This window comes from Papaver somniferum, unplaced genomic scaffold (genome assembly GCF_003573695.1).
Source record: "Papaver somniferum cultivar HN1 unplaced genomic scaffold, ASM357369v1 unplaced-scaffold_132, whole genome shotgun sequence".
NCBI lineage: Eukaryota > Viridiplantae > Streptophyta > Magnoliopsida > Ranunculales > Papaveraceae > Papaver > Papaver somniferum.
In genome coordinates, this window is record NW_020622381.1 from 11,883,493 (window position 1) to 11,909,125 (window position 25,633).

The following is a 25,633-nucleotide window of genomic DNA, read 5'->3' on the forward strand; positions in this document are numbered from 1 at the left end:
ACTGCAATTGCAGAAAAACTCCGGGACTTTGTCCAGATTTGAATACTCTCAGGATTAAGCCGCTACACAAAATTAAACCTAACTTCGTATAGTTGAGACCAAGCAACTAAATCTATAGTTCACCTAGTTCCGTCTGTATTCCCACGCCTCCAACTTATGAATAAGTCACGTACTTGGAACAATTCCTTTGGTTCGTATTCCAAACAGTAAAGGAACGAAAAATCTGTTTGGTATCAACTCTCTTCAACCAAGTGATGTGAGTTCGACAAAGGCTTTTCTGTTTATCTCAAATAAACTCCTTCATCAGGTTCTTAGATCTATCTTTGTTCAACTACCGAAGTAATTGTTAAGATTTAGAAATCAATACTTTTAATCACAAAGAATTGTATTGATGCCGATCTACACAAGTAATCAATCCAATCTACCACAAGGATAAACCGATTATAGTTGGATCCTCTTATACTGAAACAAGTATTGTGCACACCAAAGATTATGAACCCCAAATCAGAAATCTTCAATATCTTCTTTGTCTTCAAATCTTCTTAGATCTTCAATAAACACCTGCACACAACAACTTGAATCTCTTGTTATCAATCACGCACAGAACGGAGTCTGTTAATAATGGATTATCACAAGATCGTCTTTAGAACTAATAAAAGTCTAAAGATCCATGTCGAAATTTCGATCTAGTTTGAGTGAATCTTATATCAGAAGAGAAGATTCTCAAGCATAAACAAACTAGGTGCAATCAATGTTCAACCACCGTTAGTCAATCAAATCAATCGAAAACACAAGATAAACCGCAATTATCTAGTTTCCCACCAACGGTACTCGTATAGATTCTCAATCCCAAAAAAGACTTTAAACTGAGCGGCCGTAAGAGATTTCGCCTAATTAAGTTACTCTCCTCTCCGAATAGGTGGATACACCAGTAAAAACACAACCGAGGAAGTTTGTTGTCACGAAAGATTAGTTTGCTAGAAATGCAAACTTCAAGTATTTATAGACAAGGAAGTTTGGACACCAAGGAATTTCCAAAACCGAAAATATTCTCAAAGATATTCAATATATTCCAAATTCGGTTTCCATAATTCCTGGAAATGCTCTGTCCTAAATAATGGCCGAAAATCTCTTTGGAAAATCTCAACTAGTAAATGCACAGTACTAATTCTCATTTTCCTAAAATAAAATTAACAACCTTAATTAAAATATTCTTAACTTATTTATATTTCGATCCTGGGATTTTCTTCTTGTAGCTATTAAGGAATAACTTTGAACAATAAAAGATAAACATTACTGTATGTGTTCAAAGTATGCCGACATCCTTACTTTGTAAGTCCTCTTTCATAATTACAACCTTGAAACCGATTTGTCACACTTCCAAACAAGTTTAGAATTGGTTCATCCGACTTTCAAGAACTATGAGATTGATCAAGAAACACTCAATCACAAATCATGGGTTTAACGGTTCTACCAAAACAAGTTTCGGTTCTACCTCCATGTGAGTACTGTGCATAGTTACACTAGCTTTCCAAAATTCGGTTGACTAGGTACTAGGATCAGTTCCCCACATATATATGGTATCTAACTTATATGTGTTGCACATGTCCAAAGGATCGGTTCCCCTTTGCCTAAAAACGTGTTGCACATGTCCATAGGATCGGTTCCCCTTTCTGCTACAAACTTGTTGCACCTCATACAAGGATCGATTCCCATTTGTGATGTGTTGCACCTCTTCATAGGATCGGTTCCCCTTTACCCAGATTCAGTCAAAAAAATCACAAACTTGATCATACCATCTCAGGTGATTACTTAAGATCGGTTTCACTAATAAAAGTCATACCAATACATAAGTCAGGCCTTTGTGAATAGTTTTACCAAGAACACAAACAAGTCATGAGCGGTTATACTAAATCACACATATTGGATGTTCACAAGATATGCAATGAATAACAATCCCAATAACACCTGGCGATTTCCTTTTCGATTCATAAACAAGTTTATGAACTTACTTCCTTAAAAAACATGTAAAACATTGTTTCCTAGGATGAAATCCTCACCTCATACCCATACATAATCACAATATCGTTTAAACGATTATGTTGATGTCTTATCTACAAAGTTTAATAGTTTAAGCAATAAACTTCATATTGTATTCCTTAATACTATGTCTATATTGAGTGTTCATGCTTCGCAGTTTCGTTTTCAATATGCACGACTTGAAAGATACATTTGGGAATGAATCAGTTCAAGTCAAATATCACTAACCTCAAGTGGAAGGATGATGTTGTCTTTGTAGCTTCTTACTTCTTCAAGTCTTCGCAATACTTGTAATGTCACATATCCTTATACTTTCAAGCTAACCTATACAAACTTGACTCTAGTACATAATCAAGCGACTCTCAAAATGAGTTTTGATTCACTAAAATATGACAACCAAACTTGACATATCTACGCTTGGTGGGTTCAACCGAGCTATGCTCTAACATACAAATTTAATATTTCGAGCTGAGTTTAACTCGCTTACATATTTCTCGAAATATGTGTTGGTAAGCTTTCGCTTTAACCAAGATCATCTTATATTCCTGACGAAAGTCAAAAGATGATCATGTGAAAATCGCCTGGTAACGTCTTACATGATTTGTGTGAGACAATCATTTGATGTAGACTCGGAATATTTCGTGTTGATCATTCGATCACCTGAAAATTGCTTTGAATCTAATAGTTTGTGTGAGACAACTATTGTCGTATTATAAGAATGTTTCAATAATTGAAATGGGATTTTACAACAATTAACCATGATTGAATATAGCACAGTATGCGTACTTGTATGCTAACTGTTGCAAGTTATTCCAAGTCCGGGAACCATAGTATTGATGAGTGCCAAATATTGTATATATTTATCCCTTTTTGTTGGCATTTTAACTCATCTTTTATGCATTAATTCTACATTTTATCCCATATTCTGTATTTTCATTGTTTTCAAGAATAAATATTTTTATTAATTAATTTTGCATTTTTAGGTAATAAATAAAGTTCGGATGAGTCGCAGAGCGAAAAGAGCAGAAAAGTAGTGAAAAGCCGGGAGAAATTACGCAAGGAAGCCGCGAAGAATGGTGCGCACAACCTCATTTTCTACACACAAAAGCGCCTCCGTTCTCAGCCATCAGATCAGTTCTCAGAAGCATCCGACGGTCGCTCCTTCATAGAGCATCAAAATCTGAAGTCTCTGCCGAGCACCACAGCGCTGAAATTCCAAGCCTTCAGATTAGATGGTAGTTGAATCCAACGGTCGATCCCTTGCTGTGCATCGAAGTTTGATATCTCCGCCTTACACTACAGCACCTAACTCCATCTTGAGCCGTCAGTTTCGTTGTATTTTTGCATCCAACGGTCGCTCACGATCTGTCTCAATTTCTCCGTTAGATCCGTTTCAGAAGTTATCATCCTACGCCTTTCATCACCGAACATCAAGGTTCGATGATCCCGCTCAACACTCAAACACCTAAGCCTATATCCCACAAACCAAACAACCCCTAGCCAAAACCTAATCGAGCTCACCCCATCTCCTTCCCCATTCCCTCTGCAGAAACCATGTCCGCCACCAGCTCCGCCTGCCTCTGCCTCAACCACCACCACGCATCCTCCAAAAGCCATCATGGCTACTTGTAATCATAACCCATCATTACCCTACCTCTCTAGACACATATTCTATCGATTTCAACCCTTTTTCTTCACAGAAACCCTAGGTTTGAAATTGGTAGAATAGGTGAAGTTGGAGAAGAAATCAGAGCATGGGTAGATGCAATTGGATCAACAGAAGCATGGGGGGAAGATTTAGAGTTGTTATCAGTGTATTAGGTAAGCCAATTTCACCCTTTTGTGAAACCCTAATTTCTGACATTTGGGTATTTTGGGGGAATTGTAACTGACTATAAATTGGGGTCATGGGTTGTGAAAATGCACATGCTGGGTTAGCCAGCTTCACTCTTGTAGAGAACTGGACTAGCCAGTTTCTCATATGTTTGCCCTGTTTTGTTTGAACTTCAATTCATATGTTGTTTTGTCTTAATTTCAGTTTTATTATGTGTTAGTTTCATTTGCTAGGGCTTAGAGGAAGCTCTTGATCATATGCTAGGATAGTAAATGTATATGTATTGTCTTGAAATGCTTTAACTGCCTTAGGATTAATGAAATGCCATTTGAGTTACTCACTTGTGATCAGCTGTGCTGTTAGAAGACAGCTGATGCTAGGAGTGCAGCTAGGTCAGTGTGTGAGAATTTAATCCATTAGAGAGATTGCATCAAGCTCAGTTAGCTAGTTGAGCTAAATACTTGTGATCAGTTGTGCTGTTGAAAGACAGCTGATGCTAGGGGTCATTTAGCTAGGTTAGTTTCTCTATCCTTCTTTGTAACCTTTCATGAAAAAAACAAGACATACATTGCATCACAATTTCCTTAGCCTAGGGTCAGGTAGTGAAATCAAAAGCCTTAGTACCCTCCCTTGAACTCAGATAACTTTAGAAACTCCCCAAAGAGAACTGTAGCAAATCCTCCAAGTCCCTGTGGACAAACCCCTATTTACTATTACTTGCTTCAACTTCCCTGTATACTTGCAGGTTAGTTTGTAGGTTACTTTTCCCTACACACCAAGTTTTTGGCGCCGCTGCCGGGGACTCGGTAGCGGTTTGCTTGTTTTCTGTTTCCTTTCTTGTTAATCTTGCTTGTTCCTGACCTGCAACTTGTTCTTGTTTTCTGTTTTCTTTCTTGTTTTCTTGCTTGTTCCTGACCTGCAACTTGTTCTTGTTTTCTGTCTTCTTTCTTGTTTTCTTGCTTGTTCCTGACCTGCAACTTCCTTGTTTGCTCCTGCTCTTGCATTGCTCTTGTTCTCGCTTCACTAAGAGCATTGCCTTGCTTCACTACCTTGCACTGCTGCAAGTGCTTGTTTGCTGCTGTTGGTGTGCAAGTGCTTGTTTGCTGCTGCTTGTTTGCTGCTGTTGGTGTGCAAGTGCTTATTTGCTGCTGCTTGTTTTCTGCTGTTGGTGTGCACTACCTTGCACTGCTGCAAGTGCAAGTGCTGCTGCTGTGAAGCTGCAGTTTCTGCTGGTGCTGTTGCTGTGCAGCTGCTGCTGTGAAGCTGCAGTTTCTGCTGGTGCTGTTGCTGTGCAGCTGCTGCCAAAGCCAAAGCCAAAGCCTGCTTTCTCTGCTGCTGGGCTTGTGCCAACTCTCTACTGCTGGGCTCTGAACCAACTAAGCTGGGCTTGAACCAACTGAGCTGGGCTTCGCTGCAGATTCTGCTGGGCTCTGCTCCACCTTTGCTGCTGGGCTTGAACCAACTGAGCTGCTTAGGATGATCCAAAGCCCAACTGGGCTTTTGCAACCTAACTGAACAGCTGGGCTGTGCTTCAAAGGTAAGCCTAAACCCATTAAGAGAACCCAACCTGTGGGCTTCCATTTTTAATTTGTGGGCTTGTAATAATTTTTGTTTTTCTTTATTTTTTTTTTAATTATCCTAGCATAAATTAGCACAACCCATAAAAGAAAATAAAAACAAAAATAATAATTACAAACCCATAAAAGAAAGAAAAAGAAGAAAAAGAAAAATTATTACAAGAAAAACAACCATCGATCTTCAAGGTGTTTGATAGGAAGTTACGATTGCCAATCACTTTAGAATACTGAACGAAACTTGACTAGCTTGTTCTTTGGTTGGTTGGGATAGAAGGTGGAGGTTACATTAAGAAAAACAACCATCGAATTTAACTGGGTGCATCAAAAAGGGCTACCTCTTGCAAAGTGTCATGTAATCTTTTGTTTCTTTTTGTTATGTATCAAAAGTGTTTCCTTGTAAAAAAAAAAAAAAAAAAAAAAAAAAAAAAAAAAAAAAAAAAAAAAAAAAAAAACGATGTATATATTCAGAAAAAAAAAAAAAAATATATCAGAAAAATACCAAAAAAATCAAGTATTTATCAATTCCATTCTCTCTTGTTCCAAAAATAAAAGAGAATAGTCAATGTAAATAGTCATCTTTTGTGTTTTTGTGTTGTAAGCAAGGAGGGTGTATGCCATTGATGTACAACGCGAGTAATTGTGAAATACCTCCAACTCATTCACAATTCTCGTAAAGTCCGGACAGCTAGCTAGATTTCGACCTCAGTTCTTAGCCTGAGAAACTATCTCTTGGTGATTAGTAGTCATAACTTCAGATCTTTCTTTACACATGTGTAGATACACTTTACACTCTTATCACATGTCTTTTTTTGTTATCAGTGCTAGGATTGTGCCTTTGATAGCTAGATTGACATCTCCATTTTGCTGTGAGCTTTAACTGTTTTGCACATGTCACATTTGATGGAATCTGAGCTTATATTTTGTCCTTAGGTTTTGTAGGCACACCTCTGGTAAACCTTCACGAGACTTCAACTCGTCCACTAGGGACACTTAGTGGTTTAAAAGGCTTAGTGCATACGCTAAATGCATTCGAGAGACCAGCGACAGTGGTATAGTTAGGATTTCCTTAGTTTTGTTTTACTTGAGGACAAGTAAAATTCAGGTTTGGGGGTATTTGATGAGTGCCAAATATTGTATATATTTATCCCTTTTTGTTGGCATTTTAACTCATCTTTTATGCATTAATTCTACATTTTATCCCATATTCTGTATTTTCATTGTTTTCAAGAATAAATATTTTTATTAATTAATTTTGCATTTTTAGGTAATAAATAAAGTTCGGATGAGTCGCGGAGCGAAAAGAGCAGAAAAGTAGTGAAAAGCCGGGAGAAATTACGCAAGGAAGCCGCGAAGAATGGTGCGCACAACCTCATTTTCTACACACAAAAGCGCCTCCGTTCTCAGCCATCAGATCAGTTCTCAGAAGCATCCGACGGTCGCTCCTTCATAGAGCATCAAAATCTGAAGTCTCTGCCGAGCACCACAGCGCTGAAATTCCAAGCCTTCAGATTAGATGGTAGTTGAATCCAACGGTCGATCCCTTGCTGTGCATCGAAGTTTGATATCTCCGCCCTACACTACAGCACCTAACTCCATCTTGAGCCGTCAGTTTCGTTGTATTTTTGCATCCAACGGTCGCTCACGATCTGTCTCAATTTCTCCGTTAGATCCGTTTCAGAAGTTATCATCCTACGCCTTTCATCACCGAACATCAAGGTTCGATGATCCCGCTCAACACTCAAACACCTAAGCCTATATCCCACAAACCAAACAACCCCTAGCCAAAACCTAATCGAGCTCACCCCATCTCCTTCCCCATTCCCTCTGCAGAAACCATGTCCGCCACCAGCTCCGCCTGCCTCTGCCTCAACCACCACCACGCATCCTCCAAAAGCCATCATGGCTACTTGTAATCATAACCCATCATTACCCTACCTCTCTAGACACATATTCTATCGATTTCAACCCTTTTTCTTCACAGAAACCCTAGGTTTGAAATTGGTAGAATAGGTGAAGTTGGAGAAGAAATCAGAGCATGGGTAGATGCAATTGGATCAACAGAAGCACGGGGGGAAGATTTAGAGTTGTTATCAGTGTATTAGGTAAGCCAATTTCACCCTTTTGTGAAACCCTAATTTCTGACATTTGGGTATTTTGGGGGAATTGTAACTGACTATAAATTGGGGTCATGGGTTGTGAAAATGCACATGCCTGGACTAGCCAGTGCACCACCAAGAGGACTGGGCTAGCCAGTTTCTCATATGTTTGCCCTGTTTTGTTTGAACTTCAATTCATATGTTGTTTTGTCTTAATTTCAGTTTTATTATGTGTTAGTTTCATTTGCTAGGGCTTAGAGGAAGCTCTTGATCATATGCTAGGATAGTAAATGTATATGTATTGTCTTGAAATGCTTTAACTGCCTTAGGATTAATGAAATGCCATTTGAGTTACTCACTTGTGATCAGCTGTGCTGTTAGAAGACAGCTGATGCTAGGAGTGCAGCTAGGTCAGTGTGTGAGAATTTAATCCATTAGAGAGATTGCATCAAGCTCAGTTAGCTAGTTGAGCTAAATACTTGTGATCAGTTGTGCTGTTGAAAGACAGCTGATGCTAGGGGTCATTTAGCTAGGTTAGTTTCTCTATCCTTCTTTGTAACCTTTCATGAAAAAAACAAGACATACATTGCATCACAATTTCCTTAGCCTAGGGTCAGGTAGTGAAATCAAAAGCCTTAGTACCCTCCCTTGAACTCAGATAACTTTAGAAACTCCCCAAAGAGAACTGTAGCAAATCCTCCAAGTCCCTGTGGACAAACCCCTATTTACTATTACTTGCTTCAACTTCCCTGTATACTTGCAGGTTAGTTTGTAGGTTACTTTTCCCTACACACCAAGTATGCATACCCGTATGCGTACTGGTTGGTAAGTTGAAAGTCTGGGAATTTAGTATGCATACCCGTATGCGTACCGACGTAAGTTCAACTCCGGGAATTCAACTGAGTTTGGTGGTGTACGACAGTATGCGTACCCGTTCGCATACTGTCAAACCCAGACCAAGTCCGACCACTTAGGTATGCATACGCATTTGCATACTTGAGTATAGAGCTGGCAAACGGGCGGGCCGAGGCTGGCTTGTTACGGGTTACACAGGTTTGGGTTAACACAGGTCAAAACCCGCGGGTTGATATTCTTCACGGGTCGTTATTTCTTCAACCCGCACCCGTAACGGGTTAAACCTGCGGGTTCACGGGTTAACCCGTTTATGGTGAGTCAACTCGCCAGAAACCGATTTATGGTGAGTCAACCTGCGGGTTCACGGGTTACATCCACCTGTAGGAGCATCTCATGACTCAACAACATATCATCTTGCACATCAACAAACCACCAGTTCAGTTCATCCAACATTACCCATTCCTACTAGCAATTCAAAGTAACTCATCTTCCTGACAACTACCTCCTCCCTTAACACCACAAAGCTACCATCTTAAAGCAAAACCCCTATCAGTTCATACACCAACACCACCATCCATATCATCACCTCAGTTATATTTACATTCATTTAAACTTCCAACTCAGGAACCTTAATTTATAATATGGGGAAGAACATGAGAGAAACCCTAATTCAGTGAATTCATAATTTTACAAATAACTCAAATTAAACCTCCATATAACCGATTCAACTTTAATTGAACAAATCCATATAAGATTCATCAATTCGTATTCAATTTTACTCAAGATAAATTCAAATTACAAGAACCCTAAATTACCTTTCTCACAAGAACAGCTTCACCTCATCGATTAAACAGCAACCCCCTATGAAATACTTGATTCCACCCTCAATTCATCATAAACTTCAACGAATTCGGAATCTCAAAAACCCTAAAGTAATCCTCAGATCAATACATCCCTAATTCGAACCCAAATCAAAAATAAAAATATTCAATTAAACAAACCCATCTCTAATTTATTCTTAATCATCATCTAGTTCGATTTCCAATTAAATTTACAGAAAATCCCTAATTCTCGATTACCCTTCTTCTTCACTCTGAGTTGTATCGACAACTACCTCAGCTCCTTCATCATATGTAAAAACCCATTGTTGATTTTACTCAATCACTTCTCACTCTCATCTCGTAAGCCTCTCACAGACGAAGAACAGGAAGAAAAGAAGAAGAAAGAGATGAGAAGGAGAAATAAAAACGAAGAAGAAGAAGAAAAGATAAAGAATAAGAGAAATGACTCCTGCTCGACACGTTTTGGTGATAAGACCAAATAAAATTGCTAAGGCACCCACGAAAAAGGATAAGGGAAGCCGGGTCGATTATCTGAAAATTGGAAGTACGGGTTTACGGGTTAACCCGCGGTTTTGCGGTCCGGGACGGGTTAACCCGTTTCTCGACGGGTCACCATTTCTACAACCCGAACCCGGCTTGTTTAGAAACCAGCCAGTCCGGGTTCGGGATTTCACGGTCCGGGCACGGGTTAACCCGCGGGTTTCGGCTTGTTTGCCAGCTCTACTTGAGTAGGTTATGTTCTAAAATCGGTTTGTTCATGAACTAATACATTTATAAATTAAGGAATGCAATCTTTTGCAAACCGTGGCTATAATATTCATGAATGATAAGTGAATCAAAATATATTTTGCTTCAATTGTGTCTTGTATACTTGTATGAGAATAAGAACAATTGAACAACTCTAGAACTAGTTTCATTTAGGTCATTTGAACTAGTTGTGTTAAGATGAACAAGGTTGATATGAAAGTGTTCATATGGCTAACTTCAGTTAACTATTGTTGAGCCAATAAGGTGTACACATTTAGGTACGGTTACCCATATCTAAATGAAGTCACTTTTCATTTGTGTGTAACAAGCTAAGTTCGATCTAACGGTTAAAATATATTAGTTTGAGTCTAATCGGTTTTCATCTAACCGTGAATATTGAATGATTTGTTACCAAGGTAACATTGATTGCAAACCCTGATTTGAAACTATATAAGGGAGAACTCTAGCAACTGGGAAACCTAATCTCGGCACCTCCTGTGTGATATCTCCTCTATGAATTTACTTACCCAGAAATACTTCATCTTTATGATATTATAGTTGGAAAAATTGTTTTAGTAGAACCTGATGGTATTCATCCCACTAACTCAAACAAATTTAGAGCTTTAGTTATGATGAAAATACAACCCCCATGATAAAAGGAATTCATATTGCTAATGTTATAGGAGTTACAAGATGGGTTCGATTCGATTTTGAAAAGTAACCATATAAGTTATGTGATGAATGGAAGGTTCCAGATCATAATACTAGACTTTTTGGAGATAGAAAGACTTGGAAACTTAACATGGGAAGAACTGTGAGGAACTTTTATCTTGCTTTAGAACCATATATTTTACCAGAAAGGCATTATAAAGAACTAGCTAGTTTGTTTATGCAACATGGTAATCGCAAGATCTTACTTACAAGAACCAACTTCTGCTCAGCTTTGTTCTTTAGATAGAATGCATATATCTTACTAGACCGCTACATATTCTCAGTATGACTCCTCAATTGCACCAGCTAACAGAGTTATGCCTAAGCCCCATTCTGCATTAGTTCCAGCAAGTTCTAATTCTAGAGTTGGTTGTCGTACTTTCACTCGTCGTAAAAGATGCAGGAATATGACCGTTGTTGATCTATCTGATGATGACTCAGACCAGGCAGCCACTAAAAACCATGCTTCTACAAGTAATAATCCAAATGTAACTGCAAAAGCTTCTACAAGCCATCAACCTGAAGTTAAATTATTTACTGAGCCAATCTGGGGAAACCGGTATTGGACAGCTCAAACCAATGTTAATTTTGAGCCAACAGATTCAAACATTGCTGCTAGGACTCGATTTTATAATTGTAATCTCACTGATGCTGATCAGCAGGTATTGCCTGCTATTTTTACTCTAGATTTCAACTGGATTTTAATTTTATTCTGTTTTCTTACTTTTTCTTTTCATGAAAATTCTTTCTTGGAATTGTCAAGGTTTTGGAACCCTTCTACTCGTGACTATCTTCATTTTTGTATTACTAAATACAAAACTGATGTTTTCTTTATATCAGAAACTAAAACTCAAGAGTCTAGGATGCACTTTTATTTACAACAATTTAAATATCCTAATTTTTGGATTGCATCTTTTGTTGGTTTGTCTGGTGGAATATCTATAGCTTGGAAATTTAGTGTTGGCCTTCAAATTATGCATACAACTAGACATAACATACATGCCATTTTGCATACTCATTATCATCATCCTGACATTTTACTGAGTTGTATGTATGGAGCTTATGATTTTGCTGAAAATCAAGAACAATGGCAATATTTGTTAGAAATGCATCCTCTTGTAGATTTGTCGTGGCTTTTAATTGGAGATCTTAACTTCAGAATGAATGCTTCAGAATTACAAAGTTCACATACTCCATATCATCAACACTCTGGATTAGTTAGACCTATTATTCAACAACTAGGTTTAATTAATTTAGGGTTTTCAAGCTCGCCAACAACTTGGTCTAATCAAAGAATTGTAATGCTCATACTGTTGTTAGACTTGACAGGGCTTTAGTTAATGTTTTTTGGATGACTAGTTATAATAAAACTTCTTTTCAACATATTCCACCTGTTTCTTCAGATCATTCGCCGATTTTGTTATCTACTTGTCGAGATTTTGGGCCAAGAAATATTCCGTTTCGTCTCTACAGATGCCGGTTTTCTCAAGTTTTTTGTACTGATACTATTAATGATAGTTGGACTCAAAAATTTTAGATTCTCCTTATCAGTTTAATTCTAAACTGAAGTACACTAGACAAAGACTTCAGCGAAAAAACTGTCTTTTGGCAATATTGAATCTACAATTCGGTCCAAACATCAAGAAATACATCATTTTACTAGCTTAAATATGCCCATTTGTCATCCTATCATTATTAATCTCACTCACTCTCTTGAGAGCTGGTTGTCAATTCAGAAAGATTTTTATGTCCAAAAAGCTATTACACATGCTCATGATGCAGATAAGAATACATCTTTCTTTCATGCTACTACAAATTACAACAAAAAAACAAATCAGATAGATTGAGTTCAGGATTCCTTTGGTATTTGGCATGATTCTACAGATGAGATTGAGAATACTCTACTACAACACTTCTCAGTTATTTCAACAACTACAAATCCAGCCACTGATACTTCTATTTTATCACAATTTCATAATTGTATTAAAGATGCAGATAATAACGCACTTCTTCAAATTCCTTATGAACAAGAAATAAAAGAAGTAGTTTTCCAAATCAGGCCATGGGCTTCACTGGGACTAGATGGATTCCAAGCATCTTTTTATCAACAATGTTGGTCTACTATAGGTAAAGAGGTAACTTCAATGGTTCAACATTTCTTTTCTCATAAGTTTATGCTTCAAGATATTAATCATATTTTTCAAGTTCTTATGCCTAAAACATTACATCCACGAACACCCAATGATATCGACCTATTATCTTATTAATGTTAGTTATAAGATTATTTTCAACAATCATTTATAACAGATTGAAACCTTTAACTCAACAACCTCATTTCACCAATACAATTTGCATATGTACCTGGCAAACACATTCAATACAATGTTATAATTGCATATGAGCTCATTCATATTATGAAGAAAAAAAAAGTAAAAGTTCCTTATATTGGCCTCAAATTAGACATGTCGAAATCCTTCGACGAACTAGAATGACCCTTCCATTTTAATATTTTTTTGCAACTTGGATTTCATCAAGACTGGATTCAGCTAGTTCGATAATGTATTACCACAACAGGCATACACTTCTCGTCAATGAGAGACCATATGCTTCCTTTACTCCTTCACGTGAAATTCGACAAGGTGATCCACTATCATCCTATTTATTTCTTATCATTATGGAAGCATTCTCAACAATTATTCAATCACAAATTTTACAATGCAACTTAAAAGAAATCAAAGTGGCAAAACCCAACCCAGAGGTGAGTCATATTTTCTTCGCGAATGATTTCTTATTATTTCTAGAAGCATCTCCGACTTATCTCATAAATTTACAACATATTTTGGATCAATTTAGTAATGTTTTTGGACAAGTAGCAAATCTGTAAAAATCCATTATTTTTTCAGTAAGAATGTTTCCCCTTCTCTTCGAAATCATTTTACTAACATTCTTCATATGAAGATTATGGGTCTTGGTGAAGAGTGTTTAGGTATACCTTTACTCTTGCATCGATCAAGAATAAAAAATTGCCAGCCTATTCTGGAGCAAATGTATGCGAGACTTCAAGGTTGGAGTAGTAAAATTATCAATCAAGCCGGTAAGACAACTCAACTAAATTTTGTTCTTAGCACAATGAGCATGTATCATATGCAAGTTCTGAAGTTACCTGACACTATTATACATCATATGGATCAAATCCAGAGGAATTACTGGTGGAACAGTTCATTTTCCCATATGAATGGGCACTTTATATCTGGGTCTAAGATGAATTTGCCGAAAAGATTAGGAGGTTTAGGCTTAAAACAACTTCATCATTATAACTCTGCTATGTTAGCCAAACTAGCATGGAACATATTCGTAATCCAGGTGATTCATATGTGTAATTGTTGAAGTCTAAATATTTTCCCTATTCATGATCTTAAATATGAACTTCCTCCTGATAATTACAACTCAAGCTGGGTTCGGCAAAGTGTTGTTCATGGAATACAAATTGTTCAAAAATTCAGTAAATGGTAGGTTAGTGATAACACAACAAATAAACATATGGAAGCATAATTAGATTCCAAGTGAATCTTCAGCTTTATGTTCTTGGGATGATCTCAGTACCTCTAATATTCAATGGGTTTCACAACTTTTCGATTCAGAAACATTTCAACGGAATATTTATCTTCTTTACCAGTTGTTCACTCCAACACATGTGCACTCTATCTTAACTATCCCTTTGAATCTACAATCTCAGGATAAATTGATATGGCCTCTTATAGTGGGTTTGGATGTAGAATTTTAAAGGTGGGATTTATGGGTCCAGGGGATTTGGTGGAATTACGTTTCCCTCGGTATGTTTGGTTGTCCAAATCCTTGGAATCACGTTTCCTACAGGAATCACTTTTCCAGAAAATCCTCCATATGGAGTCCGACCCCTCTCCCCTAAGATTTGCTCGGAAAGTTATCAAGGGATTTATGGACCCACTTTTTTTTTTTTAATTTAAGTCTCATATATATGCAATTTTGAGATTTCAGGGTAATGCCAAATGGTACATAGACTTGAAAACAAGAGAACTATATGAATCCTAAGAATTTAAACCGAGTTACCAAACACACAAGGGATTTACATAAATTCCTGGAAACGATGAATTCCACAAACAAACCCACTATTACTTCATCTGGTCAATTCTCAATTGTTTCAATTTATCACCATTTACATGATATTAATTCTCTATCAACACCACCTGCTTTAAATACTGCTTACTGGTAGAAATTCTGGAAGTTAAAAATTCCATACAAATTACAGATCTTCATGTGGAAAGTTGTACATAATGCTCTACATGTTAAAGCAAATTTGCACATTACAACTGCAAATGATAATATTTGTGTCCTCTGCAATACTCAGCATATAAAAGATATCAATCAGTTATTATTTACATGCCCCTTTGCTAAATAAATATTTAGAGCTTCTCAGCCTCTACATTTTACTTATATCCAACAATTTTCAACTCTTCATGACTGGATTGCTACTTGAACAACTGATTCAATCAACTTTACTTCAGACACTCATTCTTTACATGGAATGATTGCAACTCTTTGGCATATCTGGAAATACAGGTGTTAGGTTCATTTTCAACAAGAAACAGTCAACTCTAACTCAACTTTACTGCCTCTTTTCAAGTATTTGGCTGACATAATTAATGCTACTCATGCATTACATACTAGTCATTCTGTAGGGCATGAACATCATTGGACTCCACCTCCACCAGACACTTTAAAAATCAATGTGGATGCTTCTTTTCATAAGACTTTTCAGTTGGCAGGAATTGCTGTGTTAACTAGAAATTCTACAAGGTCATATGTTGCAGAAAAAGGAGTCCTTGTAAGAGTAAGTCATGTTAATCAGGCTGAAAGTTGGACTTTAATAGAAGCTATGCGGTGGGTAATCAACAAAACTAGAACAAAGTAACTTTGAGTCTGACTGTAAAAATGTTGTATCATATGTAAATGAAAGTTTGCTTCCCGACTGGCAATCTTCTCCTTTGATAAATAAGTGTGTGGAACTGTGTGATAATCATAGTAACTAATCTTGTGTTTATGTCCCTAGAGATTGTAATAAAGTGGCAGATTGCTTGACTAAGTCTGTCCTTAAAGATTGTAATCTTTAGAGAATGGTGGCAAGTTCCATCAACAGATCTTAGTGTCAAAAAAGCTGATGTATCTTTTAAAAAAAAACTAAAATACCGAAGAAATTATCAAAATGTTATAGGGCTTGTGGCCCATGGATGTGCGGTCCATTAGATAACTAGGTTTTCCCTTTCCTATATATAGAGAACATTGTATGTATATACTCTCTGATGCCTCTTTATCAATAAGAAGTTCTTCTCCTTCTCCATCTCTGTCTCTATCTCTTGCTTTAACCCAATTGATACTACAAAACGTTATCATGCACGAAGCTACCACAAAGCTTTGGGTGATTTTTTTTCTTTACGGATGATAAAGACAAGCTGTTCAAAAAAACAAAAGTGGGATCTGGATTTAATGGAGGCAGTATACAATCATCACGAAGCTAAGTTCATTTTATCCTATTTTTCTTTTTAAGGGTTGATTTTATTCAATTGTATTGCATTATTTTTTTCCATCGTAGCGATTAATTGTACTCTACAATATAGACATTAATCTCATTGATTGATTGTGTTGTACAGTATAGGCACTAATCCCAGATCCCGTCTGTATAAGCCCTCAACTTGTGAAGGAAGATCCGTCTGTATATTCCCTGACCTTGTGAGGGAAGATCTTCCCGTGAGATACCGTCTCTTATTCTATCCCAGGAGAAAGGTAATATGTGAAAGAGAAAGTTTATGTCAGGTTCTTCCCGGTCCTAGCCAATCCGTTTCGGTCTACCTGGTCCAGTCAACCCGGTTCGGTCCACTTGGTCCAGTCAACCCGGTTCGCTGCACCTGGTCCAACCAATCCGGTTCGGTCCACCTGATCCATCTAACCCGGTCCAACTTGTTATGTCTTGTTCAGTTCCGGTTCTGGGACGTGCGTGACTATAAGTGTTCCAGTTTTGTGTATATACATATGCAAGAGGGAACCGCAATGTGAGGTATGTAACGAACGCCGGGTGTTTACATCAAATATTTGTTGGGCTTGTTTTTCTATTTTTTTTAGAACATGTCTAGTTCTGTTATTTATTTATTTTTATCTTAAGATAAGTCCATATCATATAAACTGTCAACTTAAATTATGATTATTGATCTCAACCATCAAGAATTTTGGTCTTAATGTTATTTTGTTTTCTTGAAATGATATTGGCTATGGTTGAATGATGTTTATCTTTTGTTCAATTGGTTGTACCAACTCAATTCCAATGTATTTATTTGGGGTTTATAAGTACTAGCACCATTATTGTGTACTTGATATTCTCTTCCCAAATTTGAAATGTTCTGTGGGATGCAATCCACTGGCTCGACTATTAAGAGTCGATATTTTTTAAAAAGATACATTGCAAATAAAATCACATGTATACCAATTTGTAGAAGAACTCACAAAAGGTGATATGAGTCAGAAAATTTCCATTTCTCTACTTCATCCTTGATACTAACGAACCAGTATATGTTGAAGTATGACAACAAGAGAATTATCTTTAGTAATATATTCAACCTAAAGTAAGTGGTTGACATGTGCGGTGAGATTCTCTTGGCCTATTGAGATAAAGAAATTTCTCAAATTAAGCTAAATGTAGCAAAATTGAAAATGGAAAGAACCCCAAAGTAATGAGGGTTAGACGTACCGACTCATATAAAGCATGTGAAAAGGGACTTATAAAAGAGTAATGACACCAAAGTATAGGTATCAATTGAACATGGGATCATCTAAGATGTAATTCTAGCTCCCATCATAATAAAAGAGTTGGAAATGCACCTGGTCATAGGTGTTGGTATATACAATGTAATGTGTATGTGTATCATAGTAACAACCAATTTTCACATCAACTTTAATGGAAACAAGAACTTTGCCTGACCAATTCCCTATCTTATCGAGCGCAGCACTGCTCATTTATTTTTTCAAGATAGAACAAAGACGTCGCAAAATCTCTAAATGTACCAAGAGATAATCACACCTTGTTAAATTTCCAAGTAGCCCGTGCAAATGGATATCATGTGGAACATCAAAATGGTGAGAATGTAACTGATTGCATCTTTTATATTATCTAATATATTTTGAAGGAAATATATTTTAGAGAAACTAATGAGTCAATCTAGTGCAATGTAATTCCCTATAATATTTGGATTATTGAATCCATATTGACTCCGACGATGAAATGTTGGAAACTGACTCATACAGGGTTTGGGCATAACCATAAAGAAACATTGGTTGTGACATGATTATTGTTTTGAAAGAACTCGTACAAATATCACTTTATTGGAGTGAACGAAAATGGGAAAAAGATTGACAGAATGCAAAGTGACAGCATATCTCTCAATAAGTGTTTTCTAAATTACTAGATGCACAACCCCCCTTCCCATTATGCTTTTAGGTAAGAAAGCATATCACTCATTTTTACAAAGTCTTCAGTAAAACAGGATCGAGACCATCCTAAGATGTAAATGGTAAAATTTCCATATTACAAAGAAAACAAGGTGAAATTTAGAAAAATATTCATGCAGAATGCAGACCATTAAAGTGACTGATGGATCTGGTGAATGTTTTGAAATTTTGGACTAGTTATAGTTCCCAAGAAATTTGCGTTTGAAAACTCCTAGCACATATTAAACAACGCAAAGTGAAAAGGCTAACCACCCTTGTTAATGCTAGAGAATTTACATCAAAAGGACTTGATGAAAATTGCATGTTTAATAGGATCAATATAGAGCATCTTATACCCAATGGTCTCGCAGAGGCTACCATCAAAGGTTACAGATGGTGTCTAAGGAATAGGTTATGCGTACCAACCTACCTTTTATTGCTTTGGGGATATGCAATATTACACACATCTTTACGTAATTCTTTTTAGAACCCAATATTAGTCAACCTTTTCTGCGTTCCAGTTGGTTACTGAATTTAAGCCTGACATTTGTGTTCTTACGCATTTTTGGTTGCACTATATGTGCCATTACGAGTCCACATCGTACTATGATGGGTCACGAAAATGATTAAGTATTTTTGTTGGATATTTACTCTCAACAATTATCCGCATTTTAAAACCTTTGGCAGGAGATCTCTTACTGCTAGATTTGCAGGTTATCACTTTAATGAGACAATCTTCCCGTCGTTAGGGGGAGATAAGAAAACATATTTTCTAAGGGAACGACAGGATTGTCGTGGTGTGTTCCCACTGTGTCTCATATTGATTCTTGTACTCCACAAATGTAAATGTGAAGTGACAAAGAATAATCAATTTTCAGAATGTACACTAATGTCGCTAAAGTGACAAGATCACACATACCAGCTACAAATATTCCTGCAAGTTTAGAAATCCTCAGTATGGGGTACACCATAGATTAAGGTGTTAGAAATGTACACTGATTATGGAGAGACCACCGGGTTCGATTAATGCTCACCTAGAAAGTAAGTAGATAAGTAAGGCACAACCTAATGTGTATCATTAATGAAATCATCTCATTTGATTGTCTCTGACTATGTCCATGAATCAATACTGGAGGATGCTCCGAAGTATTAAATGATTCTAGAGAACAATGAAATCCTGACGGATTATGAGAATGCACATGAGTCAATGGAAGGATCATGCGTACACAATGATGATATAATACATAAATAGTTGCTCCAGAAGTAAAGCACAATGAGATCGAACCATGCTTTATTTTGATTAATTTCAAATAAATAGCATATTTGGACTACACAACCCAGGTAGAACTTAGTTCTTTGACAAATATACGGGTATTTGGTGTGGTAGTGCTAACCAACCAAGTGTAAAGCCTATTGGACATACATAATTAATTTGTCATAAAACAGAATCAGAAGAAAGTAGTCTTAAAGTACAAAGACTCTCCTTTTGGCGCGAGGTTTCTCACAAAGCCCTGGAATTGTTCTTGTAATGACGTTATAGAGTTCCGCTACTTAGTGAGCTTGGTAATTTCAAAAGGACTTGAAATGCAGCATATGTATGTGGTTGTTACGTATCTCTGAAAGAATCAAGAGATAGAAGATATTTACAAAAGTACTTGATATACTTTTGTTGCCCAAATCAAGTAACTCTAAACCACAGAGTGCATTTACAATTAGATAGAACATTCACTTATAGATTGAAGCAATCATGCGGAAGTGGTATACCCGTCTAAGTGGCTATTTGATTTGGAGGGGATAGACAAGTAAGTTATTTTTTCTTGCGTATTCACAAGAAAGTTCCTAATTTGAAATTGTAGCTATTTATGTCGATGGTATAGACACGATGGGTACTATTGATGTAATAAGAGACCTTAAAAACTATTTAAAAATCCGAATTTGAGATGAAAAATCTAGGGAAAGCTCGACCGAGTACTGAGCTTGTAGGATATTATTCAACCAGTTTGCATATGTCTAAAGTTGTCAGGCAATTTAACAAAGACATGCATCCTGATAGCACTCCCATGATTAATCAAGGTTCAAATGTAAGTAAGTAACCATTTCGTCCAAAGGAATATGACGAAGATGTGTTGGGAGATGAAATTCCCATATCTAAGTACAATAGACGCATTGTTGTACTTAGTATAATAATGCACTCGATTAAATTTTACATCCTCAGGGAACTTGTTAGCTTGATATAGCTCAGCGCCAACGCAACGTCATTGGAATGGTATAGTGAATGTAATCATGTACTTAAAAGTAACCATTGCCATAGATTCGTTTTATCCCTGCAAAGACATAAAAAGGAATGCTAATCAAAGTGCAATCCAAAAGTTGTTGATTATGAAGGCACAATAATCTCTTCTCCAACGAAAGTAATCAGGGGGAGATATGGTAGACTATTTCCTAAGTCATTACTAATATTCAGTTTCGTAAAATACATGACTAAAGGAACTGTCTAGAACAACTCTGAAAGTAAGCAGGGGGAGATGCCGACATCAGGGGGAGGATCCAAGGATATGATGTCGACATATTTTACTTCGAAATTGAAGATGCGTTGTACTATTTTTTCCTTCGATCGAGAATAGTTTTTCCCATAAGGTTTTTGTCACTCGACAAGGTTTTTAGCGAGACAACACTAAAAACATCAAGTATGTTGAATGTTGCAGACATAAAGATCGCGTTGATATTACTGAAAATATCTGAATCAAAGAAATGAAACGCGATAGTCTGTGAAGCAACGCAACTTCCAGAATCAACAACATGGTCTTATAAGCTTTCAAGTCACCAAGGTAAGTGTGATCAACTCCTTTTTACTGCATTAGACTAATGAAAATTGTCTGACATCAGGGGGAGCATCTAATGGTATGTTGAACTATTTTCCTTCACCAACAACAAACACCGGGAATGTAATTTCCCAGCTAAGGCTATTGTCTTTCCCACGAAGATTTTCTGCCTTAGGAGTTGTGAAGCAACTAGTCAACTTCAACAGAGCAAAGTGATCATCTGCAGCTGATCACCTTTACTTGCATCTGTCACGTTGTACTCTTTTCCCTTCGTCAAGGTTTTGTCCCACTGGGTTTTCCTTGTCAAGGTTTTAATGAGGCAACATATTCGAGTCCAACTATGTTCTAAGTTTGCTTAATATTGTACTCTTTTTCTTTAGTTCAGGTTTTGTCCCTCTGGGTTTCCCTGGCGAAGTTTTAACGAGGCAATTAACTTAGACTCGTCGATCTTTGAAAATCGTATTGCATGTGAATGAACTACATGTAAAGTACGTGACAACATGTTAAGTACTACATGTGAATTGTTTTACCAAGGTTTTATCCCACTGGGTTTTTCCTTGTCAAAGTTTTACTAAGGCGATTGATTTCGGCACAAGTCATCAAGAAGAGGACGACATTTGAAGAACTACATTCAAAGAACTATATGTGAAGTACTATGTATAAAGCTTTGTTATTGAACTGCACAAGGGGGAGTGTTATAGGGCCTGTGGCCCATGGATGTGCGGTCCATTAGATAACTAGGTTTTCCCTTTCCTATATATAAAGAACATTGTATGTATGTACTCTCTGATGCCTCTTTATCAATAAGAAGTTCTTCTCCTTCTCCATCTCCATCTCTATCTCTTGCTTTAACCCAATTGATACTACAAAACAAAACTATATTTCCCCAGACCGTCAAACTTCGGAAATTAAATGAACAAGTTCTAAAATTCTAAAAAGTCTACAGGCCTTCCTTGCAAAGAATTGTTTTGGACTTTGCTAATATTAAACAGAGCCGCTTCAACCCATAAGGTGAAGGTGAAGGTTTGAATTTCTAAAACCTATCAGTCGGCATATAAAATTTCCCATAAGAGCCCTTGTGGAAATTGTATGGCCAATGCAGACATTTTGTTTTCCTCATTGCACATTTTCCTCTCCCTCTGCTATTATAATCATCTAAGTGATTTTGCATGTGAAAATTATGAGGAAAAAAAAACACACAAAAGATGGCTGCAAAGGAGGCAGAAAATCTTGTTGAGAAAGGCAGCATTTTCCCTTTTCTCAACAAGAAAAGGAGGCAGAAAATCTGTAGTTTAGCCAATTCAAAATAGTAGTCGTTCTAACAAAAATAGTTGATGAGCTTGAAAGATCTCAGGTCAACATCATTAACATCTAAAAAAAGACATCAAAGTGATCAGTATAACACTGACTAAATTAATATGAACACAAGCAGTCGCAAGCTATTCACCCAGAGATAGGAGATATTTAAAACCTACAGAAAACCGAATAACAACAATCGACAAACTGCTTCCTAACATCTATTTTGTTGATTCAAGTGGTTTTCCATTTTTCACAGGATACTCACCGATATCATGGATTTTGCTTCAGTACCGATTGTACGTTTTTCCATAATCCTCATGTCTTTGGCGTTGAAAATCACCACTGCTGTACACATCATGAGCCCTCGACGGAGTATAGCTTTCAACTGGATATGGGTACTTATCCCTTATGGCCACGGCAGGTAAACTGGCTCCACCATAGTGGGCATTGCCTCCTGCAGATGGGTCATAGTCTTGGTAACCAGGCCGACCATAGCGACCACTGCCACCAGTACTATATCCTTGTGCCAAAGATAGCTGGCGTGCTGCTTGTTGCTCCCGCCTCTGGATATCAAGTTGAAGGAACTCTTCCCACTGCTTTGCATGCATCCCCCGTTGAATAGCCATTTTCTTCATGTAATTCTCTCTCATTTCCCGAATATGCTGCAAATCAAGTAAAAGCGATTTATTAGAACTAACATGTCCAAACCAATGGCCGGAGGCATAAACAGTCAAAACTGTGTTGGATAAACAGAAAAAAGAGGCAGGACTATTAATCAAAGGTGAAGTGCACACCTCCCTATGCTTGTAATTCTCTTCATCTTCTTCGTTATCACGTGCTCTACTAAGTTCCATTGCCTCTCTCTTATATTCCAATTCTAGTTCTTCCAGTGTTTTTGGATATGCAGGGAATTCAAACCTCCCACCACCAGGATTCACCTCTGGTACGCGTTTCTCAATATTCCACCCATCAGGTCTACTGGAGCCAATGACATGTGTATGACCATCATATGGATTAGAGGCAGCATTGCTGGCAAAAGTTGGCTGTCCAGGAGATCTTGAATGAGTTGAACGAACTCTAGCTCCATCACCATAAGGGGCGGAGGCAGCATTGTTGGCATAAGGTGGCCGTCCAGGAGATCTCGAATGACTTGAACGAACTCTAGCTCTATCATCATACGGATTAGAGCCAGCATTGTTTGCATAAGGTGGCCGTCCAGGAGATCTTGAATGACTTGAACGACCTCTAACCCCATTTCGAAAAGCTTCAAAAACAAAAAAGGTGTTAAGCAGTATCATATTTTATATTCAGATGTCTAACCTAGAGTGAAGCTTTAATTACAGACTCTATGTTATATATTAAAACTGTGAACTATCCAGTGCAAACTAGTACCAATTATGCTTTCAGAAAAAAAATTCTTTTTATGGATTTAGTCCAACTGATTCAACAATACTCCCGAAAGTTACTTCACAATCGAACACATAATGCTTCAACTTACCTCTTGCTGCAAAACAAAAATGATAAGCAACAATTATCATTAAATGTTTCACTTGAAAGCCAAAAAATAGTTTCATGGTTTTCCAAGAAGAAAAAAACTCCAAAATATATGGTTTACCAGCTTCATGAGGACGGGATACACGAATTCTATGGTGTCCCTACCTCGTGGAGAACCTCTAGAAAACTTCTGCACATCCTCGCGAATATGTTCCTCTACGACCTTCTCTGGTCTCCCAAACTTTTGAGGTAACTGTGTTGTTTTGCGTGGACTATGACCAGATGACCTTGGAGGTTCAGAACGCCCAGTGCGTGAACCAGCACGACCTCCATCAGCAGGAGATCTTGACCTGCTCCTTCGTGAACTAGTCGAACCTCTTTGATTTTTACTATTACCATTCCCCTCTTCCTTCACTTTGTGCACAGCATCCACGCCTTTTGACAGACATAGTCTATCTTTCCCACTTACTATTATAAACTTCTCATCCATTTTAATTTTGCACCCAATATCCTTTTCAATCCTTTGAATTACCTTTTCAGTAAACAGCGCTCGTACTTGGCTATCTCTGGCCGCAACCCTTTCAAAGAAATCTTGCGTCTTGCGATTTGCTCCCAGCGTAGATGGACATCCCTACAAAACATGTCAAGCCACAGCAAAAATAATCCTAAATCAGCTTCTAGTGTATGCAGGATAAGGTATCATTTTACTATGCAGGAGGTTTTAATTAGCTGTGCATACCTGAGTAAAGTGACCAGATTCACCACAAATTTTGCAAATCATTTCTTCTTCTTTCCGTTTCTTCCAATTTCGTTCCGTAGCTTTTGATTTAGCTTCCCAAACTTTAGCTTCACGACTAGTGAAATCAGTAGGTACAGCATTAGGGTCACGAGTTTCATCTTCTTCATCAGAGGAGGTATGAGACCTTTTGGGAACTTTAGGTTTCTCTTGCGCAGTGGCTGCTGCTGCTGTATTTGATCCAGGTGGACCAGTATATTCCTTGTAAATGTCATCGAAATCATCATCGACATCCGGCGATGGTTCTCTTTCCATTCCGAAAACAAGTTTTTCAAACCACCTTAAAAAAAAAATTCCTCTTATCAGAATCAAACGGCAAAACCCAAATAGATGCAAAACATAATTGAGGATAATAAAAAGAAAAATTCCTTCTACTGAACTAACCTTAATGAGATGAGACGCAAAATCTTGAGAAAATGATCCAACGAATTTGAACTTTGGAAGAGAATCAAAACCCTTTTTCTCTCGGCCACGCTCTCTCACATTCCGAGGAAAAGCCCTAATTTTACAGCAGATATCCTAATTCTGGAAAACCCGAAAAATAGATTTTCCTGGTGAACTTGACTTAAATATCATAGCCCGAGTGGTGCCCAGGCCCTTCTGGGTGATAGAATCCGGTTATGTTAACACACAATGGTTCCCCGTACGCCCGTACTAAGACTAGGGCTACGCATGGTTCGGTTTGGAGCATTTTTTGGCATAACCAAAAAAGCGAAACAAAAGTACTCAGTTTTTCAATATTAAAAACCAATGAAACCATTAAGCTTATTCGGTTTCACTCGGTTCGGTTCCTACTCGATTCGGTTAAAAACTGGACGGTTTTGGTTAACCGACAGATTTATAAACAACTCTTTACTTCGGTCAGTTTCTCATATCCGACAGTTTAAATTTTCAATAAAAAATGTCAGTAACACGAAACTGACAAATTCAACCTGCTACACGCATAGTTTTTAAGGTATAAAGATTTGAAACATGTACTAATAGTATAATACTAACACAAAATAA

General features: G+C 37.3%; 1 protein-coding gene across 2 annotated transcripts; it reads right to left on the reverse strand.

Annotated features, from left to right (window-relative positions):
• Nucleotides 1–22,313: 22,313 nt before the first annotated feature.
• On the reverse strand, nt 22,314–25,153 carry LOC113333137. Of its 2 annotated transcripts, XM_026579642.1 has the most exons (6): nt 25,013–25,153; nt 24,572–24,908; nt 23,998–24,463; nt 23,837–23,842; nt 23,133–23,602; nt 22,314–23,000 (listed from the first exon to the last, which is right to left on the reverse strand). In XM_026579642.1, exons 2-6 carry the CDS (start codon nt 24,881–24,883, stop codon nt 22,623–22,625), a joined length of 1,632 nt encoding a protein of 543 aa, XP_026435427.1. In that variant the 5' UTR covers nt 24,884–24,908; nt 25,013–25,153; the 3' UTR covers nt 22,314–22,622. The 2 variants fall into 2 exon arrangements, with proteins under 2 accessions (XP_026435427.1, XP_026435428.1); XM_026579643.1 differs by lacking the exon at nt 23,837–23,842 and having other exon boundaries at nt 22,331–23,000.
• Nucleotides 25,154–25,633: the final 480 nt, after the last annotated feature.